General features: G+C 51.4%; 1 protein-coding gene and 1 long non-coding RNA gene across 3 annotated transcripts; both read left to right on the plus strand.

The window, feature by feature from the left end:
• Positions 1–762: 762 nt before the first annotated feature.
• On the plus strand, positions 763–14,984 carry FADS1 (fatty acid desaturase 1). 2 transcript variants are annotated; one of them, XM_023189473.2, is made up of 12 exons: positions 763–1,216; positions 4,122–4,232; positions 4,795–4,992; positions 6,391–6,492; positions 6,587–6,715; positions 10,827–10,887; positions 12,484–12,560; positions 13,487–13,584; positions 13,793–13,889; positions 14,139–14,218; positions 14,327–14,452; positions 14,791–14,984. In XM_023189473.2, exons 1-12 carry the CDS (start codon positions 1,013–1,015, stop codon positions 14,840–14,842), a joined length of 1,335 nt encoding a protein of 444 aa, XP_023045241.1. In that variant the 5' UTR covers positions 763–1,012; the 3' UTR covers positions 14,843–14,984. The 2 variants fall into 2 exon arrangements, with proteins under 2 accessions (XP_023045241.1, XP_023045242.1); XM_023189474.2 differs by lacking the exon at positions 4,122–4,232 and having other exon boundaries at positions 784–1,216.
• A 371-nt stretch (positions 14,985–15,355) lies between these two features.
• Positions 15,356–17,825, plus strand: LOC111524322. The gene is made up of 2 exons (XR_002725759.1): positions 15,356–16,813; positions 16,844–17,825. It is a non-coding gene; the product is annotated as an uncharacterized LOC111524322 (long non-coding RNA).
• The last annotated feature ends 5 nt before the right edge of the window (positions 17,826–17,830 follow it).

The raw sequence follows: 17,830 nt of genomic DNA on the forward strand, positions 1-17,830 counted from the left end.
GCTTATAAAGTCTCCCAGGGCTCCCAGGCGCCTCCTGGCTAGAACAGAAATGCCTCAGCTTGAAGACCCAGGTTTTTCAGGTGAAACACCTAAGGGTCAGGAGATGCTAGGATCATCACTCAAGGATTCCAGTGTTTATATATATATATATATATATGGCAAACAGGGTTATAAAAATTGTGGGGCATTTTAAATGTTTCATTGAACAAATTAAAGCATTAACAGCCCTCCCCCAACCACCATCAAGCCCAAGAAACCCTAAATATGTTTTTCACAAGATAACTGCAACTTTCAAGGGCTCTCAGGCTTCTACTTCGGGCAGCACAATTGGCGGGACGACGTGGCGAGGAGGCAATAGTTTCCATCCCTGGAAGGTCATCGTCTGGAGACCCCGGCGAAGGCATCCACAGCCTAAAGATGATGTCCGCAACCGCCCGGGCAGCCTCGTGCAAGAAAAGCCTCGGCCCCGGCCCCGGGGCCGACCACCCTTCCTGCGGCCACCCCGCAGCCCTGGACCCTCCGTCCATCCACTCCTGGAACGCGGCCCCGCCAGACCCGGTCCGGCCAGGCCCGGCACCCGAGGCCTGCAGGGGAACCGCTATTCCCACCGCGGCGCCCCCTGGGAGCCAACGCCGTGACGACCGCCTGACGTCAGGAAGTGGAATCCGGCGGCGACGCCTTTAGGGAGCCCGCGAGGGGGCGCGTGTTGGCCACCCCGCTGTGAGTTGCCCGCCCCGCTGTGAGTTGCCCGCCCCGCTGTGAGTTGCCCGCCCCGCTGTGAGTTGCCCAAAAGACCCGCCGGGGGGCGGGGTCTCGCTCCCCGCGCCACGAAGCTCGGCCAATGGGAACGCGCGCTGCGAGGGCCGGAGGTCCGCGCTGCTAGGGCCGGAGGTCCGCGCGCAAGCGGCTGGCTCTGGGCGCGCGCCAGCAAACCCACTCCTGCAGCCCGCGGACCCAGAGCACGCGCTTGACAGCCCCTGCTGAGCCGGCGCCCGACGTCGCCAGGCTAGCCATGGCCCCCGACCCGGTGGCCGCCGAGACCCCGGTTCAGGGACCTACCCCGCGCTACTTCACCTGGGACGAGGTGGCGCAGCGCTCGGGGTGCGAAGAGCGGTGGCTAGTGATCGACCGTAAGGTGTACAACATCAGCGAGTTCACCCGCCGGCATCCAGGGGGCTCCCGGGTCATCAGCCACTACGCCGGGCAGGATGCCACGGTGAGCGCAGCCAAGCGGGGGCACAGGAGAGGGCGGGACCGGAGGCAGAGTGCAGGCGAGACAGAGTTACGCACCCCGAGCCAAACACCGACTAATTCGGAGGAAAGCCCGGAGGCGCCTGAGCATACCTGTTGCCCGGTGATTGGGTGTCCTGCTGATGCGGGATGCAAAGGCGAGAGAGAGGCCCTGAGAAGTGGAGTCTGGGGAGTGGGGATGGAGGCCAGCAACACGCACACACAAACAAAGGGCCCCGCCGCCCAGTCGTGCATTCCGTCTGCAGCCCCGAGCCTCAGGTCTCCGGGCGAGGACAGGACCCCGGGCTGGGTGGGCTAGGAGGAAGGAGAGCAAGGATGCAGGCCGCCTGGGGAGGGAGGGGGTCAGTGGCCAGGGGAGGGAGTCACACCCTGTCTCGATGGCTAGGAGGGGCAGCGCAGCCGCGTCTGGATCTAGGTGCGGGTCTCCACTCGCCAGCAGGAGCGGAAAGGGAGCAGGAAAGGAGACCATTCTCGAGGATGGGGCTGAAACGGGAAGCTTGGGGAGACCGCTGCCTTGGGGACCCCTGCGTCGTGTGAAGACTGGAAGACGCGAAAGGGACAGTACTGTTCGGGGAGGGCAAGCGTCGGCTGGCGCACAGAAGGGATTGGGAATGGCATACACTTAGCGAGGACCCCCAGAGCTGTCCTCGATTCGCCGGGGAGGCCAGTGAGCCGCAGGCCAGCGAAGTCTTAAGCTATTCCGCGGAGCAGGCCGCTGTTTACGCTCTGGGGCGCTAGGCCCTTCGCGGGGTCCCGTCCCTTCTTCCCTTGGTCTCACTGTGGGGTCGGCGCGCGCCCCAGCCCCGGGCCTGCTGCTTGTCTTTCTAGACCACAGCCCTCAGAGTTAAGGCCCCGGCGCCTCTGCTGGATTGGAGTGCTGGGGACTCAGCCCTGGGAACTCGAAAGTCCGGGCGTTCGCTTCACCGCGTTTCCCCCTTGGCGGCCAGAATGGCGTCCCCTCCTCTTGCATCCTTTCTGATCTCGTGCCCTGCAGCGTGACGCCCTCCACTGTCCCTATCCACTACCCTGGCGTCCCAGAGTGCGCCGCGGGTCACCAGGGTTCCCATAACGTCGCAGCAGAGCTTAGATGCTGCGGGGCGAAGACCCGCCCCACCCTAAGGCGACCAGCCTAGAAGGCGAGGCCAGAGCTTGCGCGGGTCAACCAGAGCGACCACTCGGGAGCCCTGACCGCGGCCGAGGACGCAGGCGTGGGCCGGCGCATGCGCAGACGAAACAGGCACCAATGCTGGAGCTTCCCGCAGTGTGATTTGGGGCGCGGGATGCCGCGGCAGGGACGGCCATTGGTCCGGATGTGTGGTGCCACCGGCCGCCGGCTCCGCCCCGGCCCCCGCCCCACACGCCGCATCGCTTACAGGGTCCGGGGCTGCTTGACTGGTGGACGTGAATCTTACCGCTATGGACCTTACCTTGCACAACCCAAATTAGTTGCCTTGGGGCAGGAGGTGGCCACAGTGCTTAGGGAAATGTGGACCCCTACCAAGAACAACGGTGGAGGGAAAAGGAAGAAATGCAAGTGCCCCAGTTCGGACATAGGGCAGTCTTTCTCTTTGTGGTTTTTGGAGAACTCCAGCTAAGAGAGGAAAGGGACTTACTAAAAGACGGGCAAGAAGAAATGGAAGTCTCATAGCCCTGAGAGGTGAAACCAGCTGAACTTCCGGGGTCTAGTAGGGACCTAGAGAGCTTTTCTGTAGCTAGCTAGAGGTTTGTAAAATGCACCAATCAGTGCTCTGTAAAATCGCACCAATCGACGCTCTGTAGCTAGCTAGAGGTTTGTAAAATGGGCCAATCAGCAGGACATGGGCAGGGGCAACTAAGAGAATAAAAGCTGGCCACCCCAGTCAGCCGCGGCAACCCGTTGGGTCCTCTTCAGCACTGTGGAAGCTTTGTTCTTTTGTTCTTCACACTAAATTTTGCTGCTGCTCACTCTTTCGGTCTGTGCCACCTTTAAGAGCTGTAACACCATGAAGGTCCATGGCTTCATTCTTGGTCAGTGAGATGAACCCACCTGAAGGAACCAACTGCCGACACAGCCCCACCCATCCCTCCTGTTTCTCACCTATACTGAAATTCTTGGGCAAAAGCTCTCTGTGGACACACCCAGGAGAAAAGCTAGCCCAGGCAAGTGTTCCTTGGTGGTCCCCCTCAGCCAATGCTTCCCATTCCTTGATGGACCCTTCTAACTAGAGCAGATGCTGGGTGATCTTAAACTGTGGACACCTGGGAAGGGTATGAGCACCCTCAAAAGGCAGCTGGGCCAAGGGAGATGGCCTGTGCTTCTGTGTCGGGAGTTGGTTCCTTTGGGTGGGTTCATGGTCTGGCTGACTTAAAGAATGAAGCCACAGACCTTCGTGGTGTTACAGCTCTTACAGGTGGCACCCAAAGAGTGAGCAGCAGCAAGATTTACTGTGAAGAGCAAAGAACAAAGATTCCACAGGTGGAAGGGGACCATAGGTTGTGGCTGCTGTGTTGGGGGGGGAGGGGGGGGGGGGGGGAGCAGCTTTTATTCCCTTATTTGTCCCCGCCCGTGTCCTACTGATTGGTCCATTTTACAGAGCACTGATTGGTCCATTTTACAGGGTGCTGATTGGTCCATTTTACTAAACCTCTAGCTAGCTACAGAGTGTAGATTGGTGTGTTTTTACAGATCACTGATAGGTGCATTTTATAAAACTCTAGCTACAGAAAAGTTCTCCAAGTCCCCACTCGACCCAGGAAGTCTATCTGGCTTCACCTCTCACTTCAACTTGGGTAAAGCCTTCTGGCAGGCAGGAGAATGGCCTTTGGTGTGAACACTGCCAGAGTCCAGGGGGCTGGCTCCCTCACCTTTCATCTTCTCCCTGCACTTGCAGGATCCCTTTGTGGCCTTCCACATCAACAAGGGCCTTGTGAAGAAGTATATGAACTCTCTCCTGATTGGAGAACTGTCTCCGGAGCAGCCCAGCTTTGAGCCCACCAAGAATGTGAGACCCTGTGTTTGCTATGTGGCAACTCTTGGTTGTTGAGGGGGACAGAGAGGAGATAGAAGGGCAGTCTAGATGGGATCACAGTCATAGTAGTCATTCAGTAGTAGCTCTGGGGAGTCTTGAGTTCCCTGCTTCTTTTGCATAGTCCTGAGGTCACAGGCCCAAGAGAGCGTAACTTTGCAACCTATGGCTCTCCCAAGGCTGCCACTACCATGGCTTCCATCATTTTTATCATCAATATGAGCACTTACTATGCGCCAAGCATAAACTCATAACTCTCACACATTTACAGATGAGATAACAGGCTCAGGGAGGTTAAGCAACACAGCCAAGGATCACACAGTTAGTAAATGGCAGAGCAAGGACTTAAGTCCTCTGAACTCTTAGGCACTATCCCATAGCACCTCCTCCTGTCATCCTCATTGTCATGGTATCTTTGCCTAGGACTGTGGACTTCCTACAGCTACCTCAGTGGGAGGTCCTTGAGCCTGAGAGGGCCCTTGTCTCCAGTAGCGTTGGGGTGCAGATGAGAAGAATAACAGCTCCTCCTCTTCTGCAGAAAGAGCTGACTGATGAGTTCCGGGAGCTGCGGGCCACAGTGGAGCGGATGGGGCTCATGAAGGCCAACCATGTGTTCTTCCTGCTGTACCTGCTGCACATCTTGCTGCTGGATGGTGCAGCCTGGCTCACCCTTTGGATCTTTGGGACGTCATTTTTGCCCTTCCTCCTCTGTGCGGTGCTGCTCAGTGCAGTTCAGGTGAGAGCCTTTGGCTTGTCAAGTGCACATCAATGCTCAGTATCCCTGGGGAAAGCTCCTTCAGTGTTTGAGGAAGGCCAAGAATTCCTGCCCTCCAAGTAGGGCAGATCTGAAGGTATGCAGGAGAGTGCAGGAACATGCATTCCACTGTCTTGGCCTGTCTGCTCTTTAGCCACATGGGCATGTTCATTTCTCTCACTGCCTTTTTAGCTGCTTCTCCAAGGGTTCCCTTCTTTCTACATGGTTTGTCCTCTGCCACAGCCCACCTGTGCCAAGAACCAAATTTCTGGTTTTTTAGCAAAGCCTGGCTCCCTCCCCACCACTGACATTGCCCAACATGTTAATAATGATTGAGTGCTAATTCTTGACCGTCAGGACCCATTTGGCAAGCCTTCTGCTCACGTTTGAGTCCTTTCTATATTCTGGATGTCAGTCCATCATAAGTCATGGGCTTCAGGCCGGGCGTGGTGGTTTATGCCTGTAATCCCAGCACTTTCGGAGGCCAAGGTGGTTGGATCACTTGATACCAGTTCAAGACCAGCCTGGCCAATGTGGTGAAACTCCACCTCTACTAAACATACAAAAAGGCACGGTGGCTCACGCCTGTAATACCAGTACCTTGGGAGGCCAAGGCGGGCAGATCATTTGCGGCGAGGAGTTCGAGACCACCTGGCCAACATGGTGAAACCTCATCTCTATTAAAATACAACAAGTAGCTGGGAGTGGTGGCGGGTGCCTGTAATCCCAGCTACACGGGAGGCCAAGGCAGGAGAATTGCTTGAACCTGGGAAGCAGAAGTTGCAGTGAGCCGAGATGGCACCATTGTACTCCAGCCTGGGCAACAGAGCGAGACTCGCTCTCAAAACAGGCCAGGTGTGGTGGCTCATGCCTGTTATCCCAGCAGTTTAGGAGGCCGAGGTGGGCAGATTACCTGAGGTTGGGAGTTCGAGACCAGCCTGGGGAACATGGTGAAACCCCCAACTCTACTAAAAATACAAAAAAAATTAGCCAGGCATGGTGGCGGGCACCTGTAATCCCAGCTACTTGGGAGGCTGAGGCAGGAGAATTACTTGAACCCAAGAGGTGGAGGTTGCAGTGATATGAAACCGCACCATTGCACTCCGGCCTGGGCAACAAGAACAAAACTGTCTCAAAAAAAAAAAGTCATGAGCTTTGGAGCTGGCGAAACTGAAGAACAGAGAAGGGATGGTGATTTGCCCCAACTCACGTGTGAGTCAGTGGCAGAGGCAGAACTAGGACCCATGTTTCCTGACTCCTGAGGTGCATCATAGGCCTTAGCAGATGAAGGAAGTGGGAGAGGCTGAAGGAGGCACAGAGGTCAGTGAAGGGGACACTGGGGCTGGTGGACTGCTCTCAGCATTGACTCTTCTCACCTAGGTCCAGGCTGGCTGGCTACAGCATGACTTTGGGCACCGGTCGGTCTTCAGCACCTCAAAGTGGAACCATCTGCTACATCATTTTGTGATTGGCCACCTGAAGGTCAGTGGGATGGGGAGGGGCTCTCTGAAACTCCAGGCAATGAAGGGCTGCCTTGGGGGAAGGTTTTCATACTCGTGTCCCTGCTTTTCTGTAGGGGGCCCCTGCCAGTTGGTGGAACCACTTGCACTTCCAGCACCATGCCAAGCCCAACTGCTTCCGCAAAGACCCAGACATCAACATGCATCCCTTCTTCTTTGCCTTGGGGAAGATCCTGTCTGTGGAGGTGAGTGGAGGTATCAGTGGAAAGGTCTTGGGGAATAGGAGGCAGCCAACATAGGGGGGTTGGGGAAGGTGCCCACAATGTTGTCAATGTGGGCAAGACACTGGAGCTGGGCTAACTGGAGCTTTTGCCATTTTGGAAGTTCTAGAAGGCAACAGGCAATAAATGGGGGCTGCCCAGGAGGGAATCACCATCCTCCTTAGACCGTTCAGTCAGCAAACCGTTTCTGCATAAAAGGCACCTCATTTTGCAAAGGATCCAGAGGATGACCAGAAGCATCCAAAGGATGAGGTGGCCTATCCTTGAAGGTGCTGATGGCACCTCCTGGAGGTGATTTTTTGACACTCTTGTCCCAGGCAAGCATTCCCCTTGCACTTTGTATTTCTCTCCCACACTTAGGTAGCCTTCTTGTCACAGTCTTCTCTGTCCAGGGCTGGACTGTCTTACTCTTCTTTGATGTCCAGTTATCTGGAACATTCATTCACTGAGTACTTCTTCCCACCCTGCTGATCCCCAGCCTGACTTCCTGGGTGGTCACCGTTGGGTTTGAGTTGTCATCTGAGATTGTAAGCAGAAATAATGTAGCTGCTGAAGGAATAATGCCCCCAGGCATTATTCCTGGGGGACATCAAAGTGGGAGATCTGGTGAACTTTTAGTGAGCATTAGGCAATGGAAGGTTCTGAAAGGCCAGCAGCGATCTTTGGAAAGTTAATTTAAAGCCCTTTGTCCCAAGCCTCTAGGCTGCAGAGTTCTTCCAGGTCCCCTCCTCCAGTTTATGATGTTTCAGCTTGCCAGGAATTAATTTGTCGTTAAAACACATTTCAGTTCTAGGCATGAGTCCAAGGTAGCCTGGCTCTCCTCTCACCCCTGGCCGTGAGAACTTTGAAAGGGCTTTGGCAGCACTGGCTGGCCCAGCATGAGGAGCTCATAGCTTGAGGCTCATGCCTCACCTGTCCATAATGCTCTTATTTTTCCATCTCATGAGCATGGACTTGGGCTTGTTACATGTCCGATACCATTACAGTCAGTACTGTGCGGATGATGAAGCAGCCCTGCCCGCCGTCTGACTCCCGTGGCTGCTTCAAGGGCAGTGTGGTTATTTGCTGGGCAGTAGCATGGGGCTTGTGCATTTCTACTGTCACTACAGAGGGTTTAAAAAAAGACATGAGCAGGTTAAGTGGAAGGGAACCATCTCACACCACCACCTTTACTGCTTCCTGGTACTTGGGTTTTCAGGAAATTCCTATCAGCAGATATCAAAAATAGAGAATGAAGGGACGCAATTGGCACGTGCCAGTGGTCCCAGCTATTTGGGAGGCTGAGGTAGGAGCATCGCTTGAGCCCAGGAGGTGAAGGCTGCAGTGAGTATGATCACGCCACTGCACTCCAGCCTGGATAACAGCGTGACCCTGTGTGTAAAAATAATAATTTTTTAAAAAGATTAAAACCAAAAAATACATAAACAGAGCTCAAGGTGACTTACAGATTAAAAAAAGTAAAATATGACAGAAACTGAGAGGTAGTCATGATCAGATATGGCCTTCTTCAGGTGCTGACATCTGAACTGAGACCTGAATGATGAAAAGGGCCAGCACTGCAAAAATTCAGGGAAGGAACATTTGGAACAGAGAGAACAGTCAAGTACAAAGGCTCCTGGATGTTCAGGGACAGTAAGCAATGAGAGAATGAGAAGACCAGAAAACTAGGGAGGGGCCAGATCATATAGGGCCTTAGAAAGCCATGGTAATGGTGTGGCAAGAAGTTTGGGTTTTATTCCAATAGCAGTGGGAAGTCACTGGAGGGTTTCTGGTGGGTACAGCAATCTGCTTTGCACTTTAAAAGGCTTGCTCTGGCTGGAGGTGGAGAGGATGAATTATAGAGGGCAGGTATAATCACAGATATAACCTCAGAGAGGAGGCTGGAGCAAGTCCAGAACAGACCAGGGAGGAGCAGGTGAAGCCAATGGATTTGGGATATGTTTTGGAGGCAGTGTAAACAAGGCTTGCTGAGGACCTGGATGTGGTGGTGAAAATCACCCCATCTTGAACAACTGAGGGAAAATGGAAAGAGGGGCACCCTTGTTTGGTGGGATGAGTGGGGCAGAGCCCCACCCCACCAGGGTGGCCTCCTATTGTGGAACTGTTATGGAAAGGAGCCCCATCCATTGCTTCCTCCTTGAAAGGCAAATGCCTTTATGACCCCTATAACTTGCCCCATTATGTTTAGACCCTTGGTGGTCAGAAGGGTTCTATTTCAGTCAGTGTCCCCTGCCCCTCCTTGTCCTCCAGGAATTTTGAGAGGCACTGATGTGGATGTCATAGGGTCAGCACAGGCATCAACATCCCCAGAGGGGTGGAACCAAGCAGTCTGTTGCCCAGGCATTCACTAACAGGCAGCCCATCCTCAGCCTCATAGCTGGCAGGGGTGAAGAAAGGCTATTTTGGGTCCCAAACCTTTTTTTTTTTTTTTTTTTTTTTTTGAGACAGAGTCTCACTCTGTCACCCAGGTTGGAGTGCAATGGTGCGGTCTCAGCTCACTACAACCTCCACCTCCCGCGTTCAAGAGAGTCTCCTGCCTCAGCCTCCTGACCAGCTGGGACTACAGGGGCGTGCCACCAAGCCTGGCTAATTTTTGTGTTTTTAGTAGAGATGTGGTTTTGCCATGTTGCCCAGGCTGGTCTCGAACTCCTGGGCTCATGCAGTCCACCCACCTCAGCCTCCCAAAGTGCTAGGATTACAGGCGTGAGCCACTGCACCCAGTCTCTGTTTACAAATTTATCACTAGCTTCATCCCCTAAGGTTATAAGCTCCAAGAGGGTGGGAAGTCTGTATTGTTCACCTCTGTATCCTGAGCATGTAGAACACAGCCTGGCACACAGTAGGTGCTCAAGTACTTGAATCTGTTAATGTAGAAAGCATGCTTCATCTAGCTGAAGTGCCTTGCACAGGATAAGCTCTCAATAAATGAACTTGTGGACACATGGAAGGGTGAGCTAGAGCTCTGCTCAGGGGTTGAGTGCTCCTCTTGTGCCCTTGTGGTTAGTCTAGTTACCTGAACTAATTGGAGTGTGATACAGACACTCATGGAGTGAGACAGCAGAACTTTGCTGTCTTGTTTGTGAGCCCACACCAGGGGTTCTAGGCTGGCTGGTTGACATGGTGGCTCCAGCCTGTCTCTTCAGCAGCTCAGCTTATAAAAATATAAAAAATAACCACCACCTACTAGGGAAAACTGCTGGAACCTTCAGACTGCCAAATTGTTCTTGGTGTCTTTTCCAGAAATATTTGCCAAACTAGCCTTCAGGGGATTTGATAAAATCCCCTGAAGTCAAGAGACCATGTTGAAGTCAAGAGACCAAAAGATTGTGATGGGGAGGATTAGGGGCTGGATATAGAGGGAATACTTAACCTGTATGGGGCAGATATGGTTGTCCATGGACATTCTGATGTCAAAAAGTACGATGGTGGCTGGGCACAGTGGCTCACGCCTGTAATCCCAGCACTTTGGGAGGCCAAGGTGGGTGGATCACCTGAGGTCAGGAGTTCGAGACCAGCCTGAACAACATGGAGAAACCCCATCTCTACTAAAAATACAAAATTAGCTGGGTGTGGTGGCACATGCCTGTAATCCTAGCTACTCGGGAGGCTGAGGCAGGAGAATCACTTGAACCCAGGGAGGCGGAAGTTGTGGTGAGCCGAGATCATGCCATTGCTCTCCAGCCTGGGCAACAAGAGTGAGACTCCGTCTAAAAAATAAATAAATAAATAAGCACAATGGGAGAAAGGGGAGAGGGCAGTGGGGCCTGGAAACCTTATGACAAAGAGAATGAACACAAGTGGGCCTGTGGTCCTGTAGACTCTGTGCTGGGCACATCCCTCATGTGAGCATGGGCCATCCAGCTGCAGTCCATGGTGTGACACGCTCTGCAGATTACAGCCTAGGGCTTCATGTTCCATGTGCTGGAGGTAAGGCTGGGCCTCTTGGAGCTTTCCAATAGCACCAACAAGCTGTCAGCCCTGGAGGAGGCCTAAACTTCCAAGCAGGGAAAGGTCAAGGTCACAGAGGGAGGAATCACTGGTCTCTGAATGCTCATGTGTTTGCTTTTCTTCACAGCTTGGGAAACAGAAGAAAAAATATATGCCGTACAACCACCAGCACAAATACTTCTTCCTGAGTGAGTGTCCCCATCCAACACAGGGGAGCTGCCTCAGGAGGGAATGCTGAGGGAATGAGGAGGATGTGGCTCTCCAAGGGATTATGGTATTTTAAGGAAAGGGGCTACAGGAAGTACCCCACCCTCACCCCCAGTTACTCCCTGCATGAGAGCAGTTTGCCATTTCAACTGAGGGAAGTGAAGTTAGGCTGATGATTGGCCGAAGGTTATTTGGTTGGGGGCAAACTAGTTCCTCCCATCCAACCCCAGTTTCCACTAGGAAGCTGGGTGTTTGGAGTGTAGAGAGACCTCTTGCTTTACCCTCAACCTTATCTTAAACTTTGTCAAGATGGGTCAAGGTAACCTGGTAGAGCCCAGTCCAACCCCCTCAGGAACAAAGGTACAGATAGTTCTGGAAGTATGGGTCCTGAGGAGACAGGAATTGCTGTTAGAACTGAGAAGATCTTTCTGATGACTCCATATATTCCCAGCTTTAAAAGTCTGTCCCAGCTACGAGGGAAACTGAGGTGGGAGCATCCTTTGAGCCCAGGAGTTTTGAGGCTGCAGTAAACTCTGATTGTGCCACTGCACTCCAGCCTGGGCAATGGAGTGAGATCCTGTTTCTTAAAACAACAACAACTCTGCTCTGTAATGCCTAAAATGAGCTTTAAACGCCTTTAAATTTTCAATTTTTTTAAAGAAGGAAGGGAAGGAGTCCACTGATCTTATTTTAGTTTGAAGGAATTCATCCTAACTGCCTATCACCAACTATCACTAATAGAGAAAGGTGGATGGGGCAGAAGGGTAGACCAGAGACCTCTGGAAGAAATGATTTTAGAATCCATGGCACATCAAGATGGAGGAGCCGTGGGTGGTCATTGTCATGCTAGGAGTTATAGGTAGCATCAGGTGCCACAGAGAAGGGCTACAGAAAAGGAAATGAGGCAGCATGTAGAATGCAACACTTCTTCAACTCCCAGTTTTCTTTCAAGAGAGACCCCTCTGTTCCTTCCCACGACTGACCTCCAGGCCTTCAGATTGGGGTGGCACAAGCCCATCTCCCTAGTCTAAGGAAGTGAGCTTCACAGCCTGTGAAGGATCCACAGGGTCCCTCCCAACACACACACACTTTCCTGCTCCTGCCCCTTCACCTGCATGGTGGAGCTGCCAGGAACAAAGGACAGATGACTGTAGGGACAGGCCTGTAGCCAAGGTAAGTAAGAGAGTATTGGCACCCTTTTAAAGGTGTGGGATCCATGGAGTGTGTATGTACAAAAGTGAAGAAAAATGAAAGATAATAAAGGTGTGGGAGCAGAGCAAGTCCCATGCGTGGGGCCTGAGTTCCCAGGCTGCCTGTCACTGAAGAGTGCCACTCATGACCCTCACCTTCCCTGGCATCCTCTTGGGAGTTTTTGCCCTCCCCATACTTGGATTTATGCCCACCTTCGGTGCCTGCTGTTTCCAGTAGATTGCAGAGCACTCAAGCAGCTGGAGGGGAGACAGAAGGGATGATCGGAAAAGGCAGTCCCCTTTTAGAGGCCCTCTCTCCAGCATCAACTGGCCCTTTCATGACCGTCTTGTGCTCATGCCTCCTCTTTCTCTTGGTTTCCTCCCCAGTTGGGCCCCCAGCCTTGATGCCTCTCTACTTCCAGTGGTATATTTTCTATTTTGTTGTCCAGCGAAAGAAGTGGGTGGTGAGTATCCATGACCCAAGGAGCCCACGTCCTTGTCTCCAGCACCCAGAGTAGGGGATAGGGATTCCCCAGGGGAAACTGAGGCTGACTCCAGGCCTAATTTAGAGCAAACTAATAGAACCAGACACAGATCCTCACCTTCTCTAAGTGGGACAAAATGATTTGAGCTTAGCAGGCAGCCTGATTCCCAATGTGCAATTTCATGCAGCCAGTGTCTCCAGAGGTTCTTGTACTGGGCATAATGCCAGGGGGCTGAGTTGGGAATAGGCAAGATGAATGATAATACCTACTTTCAAGGAAACTTCTGATGAAGCAGAATGTGGTTGTTAAATCAGAAAAGAGGTACAGGCAATAGGTTCTGGGGACTCCAAAAGGGGCCTGACTGCACTTGGCTTTGTAAAGTCACTTTTCTAGCTGGCCATGAGGCTGGGCGGGGTTTCTGACAGGCAGAGGTGGGGCAGTGGGGATGAACTCCAAGCAGAAAAGCTGGAAATGGGGGGTAAGTTTGACCACCAGACATACTGTGGAGGACTAGTGTCAGGGGAAGAGTATGGTGCTTGGTTCAGTGTACAGAAAAGCAATGAGAGATTTGATCAGGGCACTGGCATGGACTGAGCTATGGTCCTGGAATATTCATTTGGCGGCATGCTGAAGGATTTAGATTGGCTGGGAAGAGCTAGAGGCAAGGAGACCTTGTAGGCCTTGGTACTTTTGAAGGAGACAGGCAAGAAGAGCTGGGGGTGTGCCAATGGGAATGGAAGAAAGGAGCAGCGGCACTAGATATTGCAGGATTGGACCCCTGAGAAGCTGAAGATGACTGACTTTGGATACCCAGGAGAATGGCTGCACCATACAAAGAAAGAGCTGGTGACAGGAAGAGGAAGAGCTGTGCGTGACTATTATGCTCACTGCTTTCCTCACTATAGGACTTGGCGTGGATGATCACCTTCTACATCCGCTTCTTCCTCACTTATGTGCCACTATTGGGACTGAAAGCCTTCCTGGGCCTTTTCTTCATAGTCAGGTAGTATTTGGTGGGGGCGGATAGGGACTGGTGAAGGAAATGTTGGGGAGTGACCAGTCTGGTCTAGGGGCCGTGCTGGGGCTTTGGGTAACAGTGGGTGTTTCAGGAGTTGGCTTGGGAAAGTAGATAGGCTGGAGCAGTTATCTGAGGGGGAAATCAGAATTCTGGGCTCTATGTATACTGTTTTTGTCTGTGTAACATCCAACAGGTTCCTGGAAAGCAACTGGTTTGTATGGGTTTCACAGATGAACCATATCCCCATGCACATTGATCATGACCGGAACATGGACTGGGTTTCCACCCAGGTAAGGGACAGTCACGCAGAAGACTGGAGCATAACATAACTATTGAAAAGGGTGGGTAGGTGAAAACAGCAAAAACAAAAAGTCCCCAAACAGCATTTTCTCATTAGCCTGAGGCTCTTGTCTGCTACCATGTGAAGGGAGTGACCAAGACAGTCTCACGTCCCTGCCTCACCCAGCTTTACCTGGAGAATGCTGGGCTGGCCTTTCCATCTGATACTCAACATGCTCTCCCCTGACCTTTTCCTCCAGCTCCAGGCCACATGCAATGTCCACAAGTCTGCCTTCAATGACTGGTTCAGTGGACACCTCAACTTCCAGATTGAGCACCAGTGAGTAGGGAGCCTGGGGAAGCAGGGTCCTGGGGAGGGTATAAGTGTAGGGTACAGGTGGGAGCAGAGAAGTAGGAACTGACTCCCTGCTGTTCATTCTCCCTGAAGTCTTTTTCCCACGATGCCTCGACACAATTACCACAAAGTGGCTCCCCTGGTGCAGTCCTTGTGTGCCAAGCATGGCATAGAGTACCAGTCCAAGCCCCTGCTATCAGCCTTCGCCGACATCATCCGGTGAGTATCTGAGCCCAAGAAGATGGCTGGTAGGGAGGAAAGAGGGCAGCGCAATGGAAATGATGACATGTAGGGTGGGGAGTGAACAGAAGGTGTTCCCAGTCATGTGGGATGGAGTTCACCATGGCAAAGGCAGGATTCTTTATTGGTCCTGTGGCCAGGTCAGGCCTTTGACCTCACTGGGCTTCCCCTCAGTACCATGGCCCAAGCTAACTTTCTCTAAAGTAGAGGGGAGGAAAGCCTCCAGCTGGAAGAAGGCCTTAACCTCACTGCTGCATCTCTGGTGGGTTCAGCTCCGCTTGTCTCCCTCACTGTCTGCCCCCATTTTGTTCCTGCAGCTCACTAAAGGAGTCAGGGCAGCTCTGGCTAGATGCCTATCTTCACCAATAACAACAGCCACCCTGTCCAGTCTGGAAGAAGAGGAGGAAGACTCTGGAGCCAAAGCAGAGGGGAGCTTGAGGGACAATGCCACTATAGTTTAATACTCAGAGGGGGGTGGGTTTGGGGACATAAAGGCTCTGACTCAAACTCCTCCCTTTTATCTTCTAGCCACAGTTCTAAGACCCAAAGTTTGGTGGACACAGAAGCCCCCAGAAGGAAGGAAGGAGCTGTTGGGGCAGGGGTGTAAATTATTTCCTTTTTCTAGTTTGGCACACGCAGGTGGTTGGTGAGCAGAGAGAACCAGGAGGGTAACAGAAGAGGAGGGACCTACTGAACCCAGAGTCAGGAAGAGATTTAACACTAAAGTTTCACTCATGCTGGGCGTGGCGGCTCACACCTGTAATCCCAGCACTTTGGGAGGCCGAGGCAGGCAGATCACGAGGTCAGGAGTTTGAGACCAGCCTGACCAACATAGTGAAACCCCATCCCTACTAAAAAGAGAAAAATTAGCCGGGTGTGGTGGTGCATGCCTGTAATCCCAGCTACCCAGGAGGCTGAGGCAGGATAATCTCTTGAACTGAGGAGGTGGAGGTAGCAGTGAGCTGAGATCACGCCATTGTACCCCAGCCTGGGCGACAGAGCAAGACTCCATCTCAAAAAAAAACCACAAAAATCCACTCATATAAAGGGTGAGCTCAGCTCACTGGTCCACTTCTCAGTGCCTTCTCCATCCTCATTTGCAAACCTCAGAGGGATAAAGCAGTTGAACCCGATGAGCAAGAATTATAACAGCAAGGAATCATTAATGTTTAGAATTCTGAGGTCCAGCACAACTCAGTCTCTAGGAGCTCAGCTCACTGCCCAGGGATAGGTATGACCTATGTCTGCCTTAGGCTGCTGGGAGAAGCCATTCTCCAGTTTCAGAAGCAGGCAGGGCAAAGGTCAAGACTGTGGTATTGGAGTCTTTTGGCTCTGAAGGATCCTGGAACCACTGATTTTGGTTTATTCCCTCCAGGGTCTAAAGAGAAAAAGAGGTGCTAGCTCTTACCAAAACAGATGGTAGAGAGTTGCTGGCTATTTAAAAGCCCTTTCATCTTTTAATTCACTTCTTTTCACTTCTTAACCACCCCACAGGAACAGAACATTCCTAGGACTGGGAGTCTTACTTTTAGCTCCATAAGCAAGTGAGCAGATGGGACAGGTTAGTCTTTTCTCCCTAGAAACAAAGGGCATGTCTGGTGGTTTCCCTTTGCTTCCCAACCTAAAATTTCAAGTTTAATAAAATAGCAGTTAGCATAAGTGACCAAATTGGGAGATAATTATCAATCATGAGGAAAGATACACATTTCAGTCATAAAGAATGTAAGGGCTATAAGCACAAACTTTCTATAACCTAAATGATGTTATAGCATTAGTATTTTTTAGCAGGAGCAGAAAGATTAAATATGATCACTTCATACTTCTAAATCAGAAATAGGAAGATTAAAACCACAGAACAGTTTGTGACTGCTGTTGCTATAGCTAGGTATCTTACTCTGTCCACTCTTGTTCAAGTATCTAACCCTTCTGGAGACCAAATAGGCTTTAGAAGAGATTATCCTAAATTCCTATCAGTGTAATACTAAACTATAACTTTTTAATCATCTGGTTTTTAAAAGATAAACACAGTTTAGCCCATCTCTCCAGAGAGCAAACATAGGAATATGCCTCAGGAGCCTTTACTCCTAGGGTTTATCATCAGCCCTCATACCCGTTTCCCCCTCCAACCCACAGTCTTTGCTTCCAGGTGGGGGGATTACTTCTTTGCCTCTTCAGCAGCATCTACTCTAGGCATACTGATCACTTTGGACACTGGGAGAAGAGAACCTCAAACTAGGAAGAGGGAGCCTACATTTAGTTTTGGGAGGGGATGACAGACAGCAAGGAGATGAGCGTCCTAAGGCATGCTGGGATAGGGTCAGAGGCACCACCCATGGAGAGGTTTGTCAACACAAAGACATGGAAGGTTAGGTTTGTCAACACAAAGACATGGAAGGTTAGAGGTTTGTCAACACAAAGACGTGGAAGGTTAGAGGTTTGTCAACACAAAGACATGGAAGGTTAGAGGTTTGTCAACACAAAGACGTGGAAGGTTAGAGGTTTGTCAACACAAAGACACGGGAAGAATGGGCTGCAGAAGATTTAGATGTTTTCCATTTGGGCACATTTAACTTAGCTGGATAACTTGGTTTAAAACAGCCTGGGTAGGAAAATTAGAAGCAAGCTGGGTGCAGTGGCTCATGCCTGTAATCCCAACACTTTTGGGAGGTCCAGGCAGGAGGATCGCTTGGGCCCAGGAGGTCAAGCCTGCAGTGAGCTGAGATCTCCACTGCACTACAGACTAGGGTGATAGAACAAGACCCTGTCTCAAAAAAAAAAAAAAAGAAAAGAAAAAAAAAAAAATAGAAGCAGAATTGAGGAGCTGTACCTCATTGGCTTCCTGACTCCAAAATAGGTGCTGATCCTTCCTATTTGCCACCTAAGGTTTGTGTGTGGTGTCACCAGCCTGTTTAGCCAAATGGCTTTGGGCCTAGGCTGCCCAATCTGAGCAAACACCAGTGAGGCTCTATTGAGCCAAGACTAGGTCCTCAAAGCACCTGAACCACTGTGGCCTTCTCAGCCTCCAGCACAGTGGTCTCTCACATGGCCACAAAGGGACACTGACAAAAGGCTCAGAATGTTAGTGGTAAAATGAGTGATCTCAAATCTACTGACAGATGTAAAATAGGCTTAGAGAGGAAAAGCTGCCTCTGGTCAAACAGATCATGGCAGAACGAATTCCAACTCACTTTTTTACAACTCCAACTTCTATGTTTATCTTTGTTCATTTTTTTTACAACCTGGCCAGAGGCATTTTTTTAATCAGGTCCAATATCAGTACCTTTTTGTGTGTGCCAATTTTATTATCACATCCCTGTGAAGTTGAAAAATAAAGTTAATTTTGACCAAAAGACTTCA

Source organism: Piliocolobus tephrosceles, chromosome 13 (assembly GCF_002776525.5).
Source record: "Piliocolobus tephrosceles isolate RC106 chromosome 13, ASM277652v3, whole genome shotgun sequence".
Lineage (NCBI taxonomy): Eukaryota > Metazoa > Chordata > Mammalia > Primates > Cercopithecidae > Piliocolobus > Piliocolobus tephrosceles.

Coding starts and splice junctions, on each gene's coding strand:
- FADS1 (XM_023189473.2), top strand. CDS start 1,013: ATGGCCCCCGACCCGGTGGCCGCCGAGACCCCGGTTCAGGGACCTACC. Junction 6,716..10,826: donor GGAAGATCCTGTCTGTGGAG/GTGAGTGGAGGT, acceptor TTTTCTTCACAG/CTTGGGAAACAGAAGAAAAA. Junction 10,888..12,483: donor GCACAAATACTTCTTCCTGA/GTGAGTGTCCCC, acceptor TTTCCTCCCCAG/TTGGGCCCCCAGCCTTGATG.